This window comes from Bidens hawaiensis, unplaced genomic scaffold, assembly GCF_021521415.1.
Source record: "Bidens hawaiensis isolate Kalapana, Puna unplaced genomic scaffold, B.hawaiensis_p1.1 tig00046429_1, whole genome shotgun sequence".
Lineage (NCBI taxonomy): Eukaryota > Viridiplantae > Streptophyta > Magnoliopsida > Asterales > Asteraceae > Bidens > Bidens hawaiensis.
The window spans coordinates 25,469-35,165 of NW_027505985.1; the positions used below are offsets into that span (position 1 = coordinate 25,469).

General features: G+C 37.0%; 1 protein-coding gene across 1 annotated transcript; it reads left to right on the forward strand.

The window, feature by feature from the left end:
- Positions 1-252: 252 nt before the first annotated feature.
- LOC143616271 (WD repeat-containing protein VIP3-like) lies at positions 253-3,525 on the forward strand. Its single transcript, XM_077089145.1, has 2 exons — positions 253-652; positions 2,650-3,525. The coding sequence occupies exons 1-2, from the start codon at positions 326-328 to the stop codon at positions 3,271-3,273; spliced, it is 951 nt and encodes a 316-aa protein (XP_076945260.1). The 5' UTR covers positions 253-325; the 3' UTR covers positions 3,274-3,525.
- Positions 3,526-9,697: the final 6,172 nt, after the last annotated feature.

Here is a 9,697-nt window from a genome sequence, read left to right on the forward strand (position 1 = left end):
ATGCGAAACCAAAACCAAACCGTTAATACGGTTTATACAAAAACGTAAAACCAAACTTCAATTTTTTGATTTCGGATCGATTTGTTGCACACCTCCAAGTTCCGTTTCAATTCAATATTCGAGTCGGTTGTTTTTCCCACCTCTGACTATTTTAAAAAACTTCCCTTATAATTAGGGTTTACTTATTATTATTATTATTATTATTTAATTAAATCCCCCAAAGAGTCAAATTGTGAATCAACCCATCAAAAACCAAAACTCATCTTCCTGCATTCGTTCGTTAATTAGGGTTTACTTATTATTATTATTCGAACCTCCAATACCAATGAAGCTCGCATGGCTCCGATCTCTGGAAACCGCACACACCGACTGCGTCTGGACCTGCACCTGGCTCCCGTCCACCAACCTCCTACTCACCGGATCTCTCGACGAGTCCGTCAAGCTCTGGAATCCGGACGACCTATCACTCGTCCGTACCAACACCGGCCACTGTTTAGGCGTTGTGTCCGTGGCCGCGCATCCGTCCGGGAAGATCGCGGCGTCGGCGTCGTTGGATAGCTTTATTCGAGTGTTTGATGTGGAGTCGAATGTTACGATTGCCACGCTTGAGGCGCCGCCGTCGGAAGTCTGGCAGATGCAGTTTGATCCTAGGGTATGGTTATTATTATTATTATGTTATGTGGTGTTGTGTTGTTAAATTGTTAGGTTTAGGTTTTAGAGTTTGTATACCTAGGGCTGTAAATTAACCGAACTGAATGAGGTCTTGTTCCTAGGAATGTAAATGAACACGAACATCAACACGCGATTTGTTCGTTCATTTATGTTCACGAGCGTCCGGTTATTTGAAGTCTGGCAAAGGCGGTTTGATCCTAGGGTATGGTTATTGGTTGTTATTATGTTATGTTAATTTGTTTGGTTTAGGTTTAGTTTTTTTGAGTTTGTATACCTAGGGCTGTAAATGAACCGGACTGAATAAGGTGTTGTTCGTAGGAATGTAGATGAAACGAACGTTTATCAACGGTTTGGCGGAATGTTTGTTTATTTAATAAACTAACACGAGCACACGTTTTGTTTGTTCATTTATGTTCACGAACGTTTGTTTATGTTTCTTCCATGGTTGTTAGTACTTAATAGTCCTCATAGCGAGCGCTCTATCGAATAGCATAGTGATTGTTATGTTGTGGGGCTATAAAGTAGAAACAAACCGAGTCGAATGAGGTCTTGTTTGTAGGAATGTAAATGAAACAAACATTTGGGGGAGTGTTCTTTTATTTAATAAACGAACACGAACATCAACACGCGTTTTGTTTGTTCATTTATGTTCACGAACGTCTGTTTATGAGCATGCATGTATTCCTAGGGCTATAAAGTATAAATGAACCCAGCCAAATGAGGTCTTGTTCGTAGGAATGTAAATGCAACGAATGTTTGGCGGAAAGTTTGTTTATTTAATAAACGAACACGAACGTCAACACGCGTTTTGTTCGCTCATTTATGGTCACGAACGTTCGTTTATTGACTTTCGTTTATGTTTCTCCCATGGTTGTTAATAACGCTCATAGCGTAGTGAAGCACTCATTCTTTGCTATCTGGTTTTGCCGCCTTCATAGCGAGTAATTAGCAGGATTTCAGGGTTTTTTTGTTTAAATAAATAAACGAACACGAGCATTCGTTTTGTTTGTTCATTTATGTTCACAAACGTTCATTTATTTGCCTTTGTTTATGTTTCTCCCATGGTTAATACTTTATAGTCCTCATAGCGAAGCACTCTTTCATTGCTATCTGATTTTGGCCCCTCTGCAACTAGTAATTAGCAGGATTTCAGTTTTGTTTGTTTTTGTTTTAATGCAAATAGCAATAAAATTTGCATAAGCAGTGGCTGAATTATAGGTTTTTTTATTAAATATACGTATATAAATACCGTATTTGGATATAATATACACATAAAGTATTTCTGAAATTTTTTAGTGTATCGCTTAACATTAAATAGAGCCCGCTATTTCATTGCTATCGCTACGTAGTATATGGATAACTTGTCACTATCGTCTGCTATTGGATATTAACAACTATGGTTTCTTCATGATTATAGCATAGCAATTAGGGGAAATTTTCTTAAATAGTTACTTTTGGTTAAAGAAATCTTCAAAATGGGCATAAAATTGTCTCTTTTAAAACTTGTCATTGCAAAATTATAGCTGTTAGTAGCGAATAGATAGCGACAAGCTACCTATATGTTACGTAGCGATAGCGATGAAATAACAAATGCTATTTTGAGTTTAGCGATACACCAAAAGTAAATTTTAGAAATCTTTTACATTTGTATTTTATTGAAAATCCTGTTAATATGGAAGAAAATACGATTCTATTTTCAATACTGAAACAAAAAACCCCCAAATACGCTTCCATTTCAATCGCTATCTATAATTATCCGAAAAAAGAAGTCTAAAATCTAAATCCACTATTTTCCTGACATGGAGGCGCCAAAACCAGATTACGACATATTGCCACTTTATTAAGCTATTCGTTGTAGTGGGCGCTATGTTCGCTGTTAACAACTATAGTTTTCTCTTGATGATGACTTGTTTCATTTCGTTATTAACAATAATCACATAGTTTCATAACTTAAATCCAATTAATTGTGTGTGATAGGGTACAACTCTTGCTGTTGCTGGAGGAAGTAGTGCATCAATCAAACTATGGGATACTGCTGAATGGAAACTGATATCAACTTTATCAATTCCTCGGCCCGAAGGCTCAAAGCCCTCTGATAAAGGAAACAGCAAGAAGTTTGTTCTCTCTGTTGCATGGAGCCCAAGTGGAAGACAGTTGGCGTGTGGGTCTATGGACGGTTCGATATCTGTGTTTGATGTGCAACGGGCCAAGTTCCTTCACCACCTTGAAGGCCACACAATGCCTGTTCGGTCTCTTGCATATTCGCCTCTAGACCCGAGAGTTCTTGTTTCAGGGTCCGATGATGAATGCATCAACATGTATGATGCAGAAGGAAAACCACTGTTTTCATCAATGTCGGGTCATTCTAGTTGGGTTTTGAGCGTTGATGTGAGTCCAGATGGTGCAGCGATTGCATCAGGGTCGAGTGACAGGACTGTGAAGCTGTGGGACCCTAAAATGAGGGCGGCGGTTCAGACCATGACGAACCATACGGACCAGGTTTGGGGGGTGAAGTTTGAAGCTGGTGGTGGTGGAGCTAGAGGGAGTCTGCTTGCGAGTGTATCGGATGATAAAAGCATCTCGTTATACAATTATTCTTAAATGGTTAGTATTTCTATATTTAATCTTTGTTTTATTCTTTCTTTTTGTTATTGTAAGCTGGAAAATGTTGTTGGAGATTTAATGGGAAACTGTATGAATACAGTTGTTTTCTATTAATAGTGTAAACATGTTGGGATTTAATGGGAAACATCTTGATGTTTTAGTAAATGTTATAAATTAAGCCAGTTGTGTCGTCTGTGGTTTGGCATGCATATGTTTGACGATTCAAACATACCCTGTAAATGATGGCATTGAGTCGTTGACGTGTAGTGTGATGTATGAAGTAACCCATTGCGTGTTCAAGAAAACTAAGATACCTTGTTGCGACTTGTGATGGCAGTAATGCGCTTCTCGTGTGCTGATGTACTTAGTTGTACTAAATGAACATATGTTATATGTATGTTCAGGATTGAAAATGAAAATGCTTATAAAACAACTAACAAGTTTTGACTTATTTTTGGGGCGTCCAACTTAGACCGATGCATTCAACCTTGCTTTGTATGTTAGTTTCCAGTTCTCTTCTCTGTGCAGGGTAGATTAGCTTGGTAGCTCGCAAGGCTCATAACTTTGAGGTCATGGGTTTAAATTACTTCTCCGCGATACTATTTGTCAAAAAAAAAGTTGCTTTTTATTTTGATAACTAGTAATTACTAATTTGTTAACACTTTCACGTAGTTTGAGTTACTAGAATATGACGCTCTTAGGGCTTCTTATTTGATTGTATCGAAAAGCCCAACGAATTGGGACTTTCCTATTGGCCCAACAGGGCACAGAGTGAACCCAAATAAGGCCCAATTTGCTCTTCGGTGTATAAATAATGCCTTCCAAGAATCCTGTTAGGTCCATCGAGCAATTAAGCAATGCTACTTGAAGGGGGAAGCTTGTATTGTGGGTCCGGTGGATCCGATCACCCTTGTTTTTTTTGCTTTGTAGAGTAGATTTACGTGTTTTCATAATGTAATGTAAATTACTTGTTTTTTCCCCGAAAATTTTAAACTAGTCACCCTGGTTCATGAAAATTTATATACGTGTTCAATCCGGCTACCTCGGTTTTTATAACCAAGCTTCGCCACTGCCAGGAGCCCCATGATCCATTTAACTATTAACATAGATTGTTTTGCTATACGGGGGATGGGGGTGGTGCGTGATGGGGCTCACACCACGCTTTGTATAGCGTGGAACACCGCCACCGGTCCCCCCCCCAAATCGCGCGTGATGGGGGAAAAAGCGTGGTGGTGATCACGTGTGATGGATTTGTAATATATTAAACACAAGTACACACACGCACGCACATTAAGCTACACCATCACACCACCACCCCCACTAAATTCCATCACTAGTGATGAATTTTTAGACTCATTTTTCCTAGTTGCACAAGACGTTCGAATTATCAGGAACGGCCGCTTGGCTTCGAGTTAAGTATACTTGCTTTGTAAGGCCCCGTTACCGGTAGCCCTACTTTCGTGTTGGATTTACTCATAAACGCAGTTCTAAATATTAGAGTTAATTAAAACATTCGCAGAACATTAAAAACATTCAAACCATTACATTCCATAACCATAATTCTGGTCTTATCGAGCATTCATAGTCATTTAAAAACAAAACGTAGTCTTTTGAAATAAAACATCATAGCAAAATCTTCAGATGCCAGCTTCGTCCAACTCTGCCATGTGTCCTCCTCAAGCTACCTGCCTCATTCTACTCACATGCGTGCATACTAAAAGTCAGTTATGCTGAGTGAGTTCTAGTTAATCACATAATCATACAATACCTTCTTACATTTCATACTTAACCTCTTAACTTTCTTTCATACACACATAAGTGCATATACTTTCATTCTTACTTTCATACTTTCTATACATACATAATCATACGTTTTAAAGAGCCTTTCGCCCTATAACCTCACAGATATTATAAGGGTCTGGTCCCTAACATCACATATATTATAAGGGTCTGGTCCCTTTGTTTCGTGTAACTGCACCATACCTGTTCATACATGCTTTCCTTGACAATACGTGTAATCTCCGAAGAGCGTTCACGTACCATCATCATAACATACATACATTATGCATACATGATATATTCATACATGCATCATATCTCTCATTATACTTATCAATCATGTCTTAACTACCACCTGACGGTTCATGCAATATCCGAAGATCGTTCACGCACCGTCAAGCAATCATCATACGTAAATCATACAAGGCATACACTTATCACTTAAGATAAGTGTATTCACTATCACATCGAGTATGCACACAGCCCCGAAAACATAACAAGTAAGTGGGGTTAGAAACTCACCTCAAGGCGGTTGCGTTCACCGTTTACGGTTATCCCCTTCTTTAGCTGTGCGCGACTAACTATATAATAATTATACGTATCAATAACTATCACTACACATATCGTCTTTCTAGTTTAATTATTACCCTCAACGAACGGGGGTCCGGGGGCAGCGGGGTTCTAGGGGCGGCAGCCCCTAGCGGGGTCCAAGAGGCAGAGCCCCTGGCTGGGGTTAAGCTTGGAAAAATTTTATTTTCATTAACTGTCTTAACACATTTTCCATTAGCATTTTGAATCATTGAATAATAAGCTACTTAAAAGTTCAAGGGCTTATTTGTAATTAAATCATTCTTTTCTAAGTCCAGGGACCATTCTGTCATTCTGTTAAACTTCTAGTTCGTTACTTATCCTTAACGAACTGACTTGCCATGACGAACTGGTTCTTGTAACGAATTGGAACCTTTAACGAACTGGTTACTTACATGAATTGGACTTTTAACGAACTGGACTCTTAGCGAATCAGTCCATGTAGCGAACCAGTCCAAGTAGCGAATTGGACCTTCTAATTCGTTATCTCCTTTAACGAACTGGTCATAACGAATCAAGGGTAATTCGTTACCCTTTTCCCTTAATGAATCAGAGACGAATCATAGGCGAACTAGGGCTAGTTCGCTGTGCCCCCTTATGCGAATCGACTAACGAATCACCCTCAGTTCGTTAAGTCCCCATAGCGAATCACCCTCAGTTCGTTAAGTCCCCATAGCGAATCACCCTCAGTTCGTTAAGTCCCCATAGCGAACTAGGGTTAGGTCAGGAATGTCAGAACATTCCCTGACATTCCCCTTAACCTCGTACCACTATTCCGGCGCCGCCTTTCCAGCGCCGCCTTTGCCGGAAAGCCGCCGGAAAACCGCGAACACATCGGAAAAACGAGTTTTAACTCGTTTTTCACCGTTTTTCGTCCCGTTCGATCCAGATCTGAGCTAGGGTGACCCCTAAGCTCACCATAGGTTCAGTTTATACCCGAATCCACCCGGATCTCGTGACTTAAACGGTTTAACGGTGTCGGCTCGTCGTTTCATGATTATATCTAACGGATTTAAGCTCATATAACAAAATACTATCATACATTGGGTCGGGATCCGTTTCTTCTTCTATATTTCGGCTAGAGAGGCTAGAGAGAGAGATCTTAAGTGTGTGTGTTTGAGAGGTGTAAGGGATATGTGTAAATGAATTAAATGGAGGATTAAGGGTATATATATATTTTTTTGATCATGGGCTTAAGCCCATGGTCTTTCCTTCATTCCACCATAACTCAAGTCCATAACCCATATCCATTCACCCAACACAAGTCCATCTCGTATTCTATTCAACTAAACCGATAACGACCCGCTATAAAATAAACGAACTTTATTTTATTAATATAACCGAAAGTAGGATGTTACATGCTTTAATCATACACTTAGATCTACTTCCAACTTTTGTTTTGGTAAAGTTGAATATCTATACCTAGCACTAAATCTAACGAGTATTCATTTGCATAAGAATACGATGTGAGACTAGAACTTCTATTTCAAGAAAGCCGAATCTCAATGATGCATAGACTCATAAAGAGACTCATCAAATGCGAAGACTTACGCATTAAATAGTAAATAGTATATTTCTAAAGTTGGATTTATCTAGTTAGTTTTTGTTTTAGGTCTTTTAAGCATGATTTAGTACATCATCTACAAAATTATACTAATCCTGTTTTTATCTTAATTCTAACAATTTCAATTTAAAACGATTATCATATACATATTTGATAAACTAAGACCTAACATGCATATAACTTTCTGCTTTTTTTTTCATCATAGCCAACAACCTTATACGCCAACTATTATAAACACACCTATAATAGAGATGTGATATGGGCCATCACAATGGGTCAAGTGCATAATTTGTTAACTTAGCTTTATAGTGTATCGGGCTCGATTGGTAGAGTGAGTGAGTGACTGATGTCTATCTTAATATAACAAATAAGCAACTGGGTTGTCAAATATCAATTTTTCTTACGGAATCTTGTATTGTCAAATATAAAACATTATGATGAAATCTATATTTTTGTTTCTCGCCTCTCTCACTTATTAATTAACTAACTCTTACATTAAGCAATAATAATGGTTATAAATAATCAAATTAGTTATTAAATATCTAAATTTCATTCCAACATTTAAAAAAAAAACTTACTAAATCTTCGATATATGTTATTTATTGCTTTAAATCCTTATTTTTAAAATTATTGGTTTACAAAATATTGAATTTATTAACACGTGAAATATGAGTTTCTGTATGAAATGTATTTGTTATAGTTAAATATGTTAAACCTATAAAACCGAACTCTAAAATTTAAATCAAAGAAGGATGCGTAATAAATATTTGAAAAAAGATTATACTAATCAGTTATAGTTTATTATATGGAAACTAATTAGAATCCTATTTGTTTAAGATTTTAATGTAATTGTGTGTACATACAAATTAGTTATACGCCAAGTCATCATAATCACACATACACATTCAGATTTAATGTTATATATTTTTTTGAACGGCATTCATATTATTTACACTTAAATCATTAAAACTATAAACAAAATTTCAAATTTTAAACTAACTAGTATTAAGACCCCCTGCGTTGCGGGGGGCGGAAACCTAGTTTACGGTTGGGCGGAAAAAAATAGAACTACCAAAAATTGTGGAAATCTATTAACTATAGAGGTGGTTTCCACGACCATACCTTGTGTATAAATTTCAGATTAATCTTTTGAATAATACAATGAACAAATAATACATTTTTATGAGAAGACAGTAATTAGACATGGGAGTTCAACAGTACAAACTAAGCTACATAAGCAGTATTCTTCCATCCAAGAAGTTTAATGTGTCATACTAATCCTTTTTTTCTCACTCTTTCTTTCTATTAGGATTTCCAAAATGAAACCAAACAACTGACGAATCGGAGCCGTAGCAGCCGTAATCGGTCACTTGTCTAACATACATACATACATACATGCGGTGGCATAAGAGGTGAAACAGAGAGAGAAATATAGAAAGGAAAGTGAAAAGTTGTGGATGAAGATTGCTGATGAAAAAGAGTCATCAGCTATGTTGGAGGAATGTAAGTGGATGGTTGTGGCGGTGTGAAGTCGTGAGTGTAAGTACCACATATAAAGCATAATGTACATAAGGTAATGCATTTTCTCTCAGAAGCCAAAGTTGTAAATTATAATATATAATAATAAACGTTTGAAAATATGATAATTAAGTAAATATCTAGTCATAATTATTATTAATAAGATTTTCTTGTTATGTAACTTTGGCAACAAGGTTCAAACCGTCATCCCATATAATATATATAAATAATATAACCACTTAGACTAATTACCAACTAGTCATTCTAATCACCACTCACACGGTCTACTCCGGCAATGTTACATGATCATCGGAATAATATGTTGTGTCAAGAAAGGTAGCATATTAAACATTTAATTAAACCCAGTTTGTCATAAGTATTTATGTTTTCATATATTGTAATAATATTAATATTAACATTGTTTGTTACTATATATGTTTATGAACTCAGGTTATTATTGCCTATTAAGAAACGTTGTTTTGCTACTGCTTTCGAAGACATGAAGTGTGATCATCAACAAGTTAAAAAGTTTAATCAAGAATGGTATGTGTGTATATAAATTATAATAATATTATTATTCCCAGTTTCTTTTAACATGTTATAATACTAACACGTTTTGCATATTATGAACTCAGGTTCTTGCCTATAAAGAAACGTTGTTTTGTTACATTCGAAGATGATCAACAAGTTAAAAAGTTAACCGAAAACGCGATAATCAAGAAACCCGAAAGTGTGTTGATGTAGAAGAAAAAGAAGAGGAAGATGCCCAAGAAGACGGTGGTGAACAACGACTCAACCGACCTGTTGAAGTGGTACATCACGGGTGAGATGTTCGGTCTAGACATGAAGTTGGTGATCCAGAAATCGTTGTACGAGAGTGACTTGAATACGACCCAAAACAGGTTAAATATGCCAGTTAAGCAGCTTGTGACGCGCCCACACGAGTTCTTGACTGATGACGAGATGCGTGTC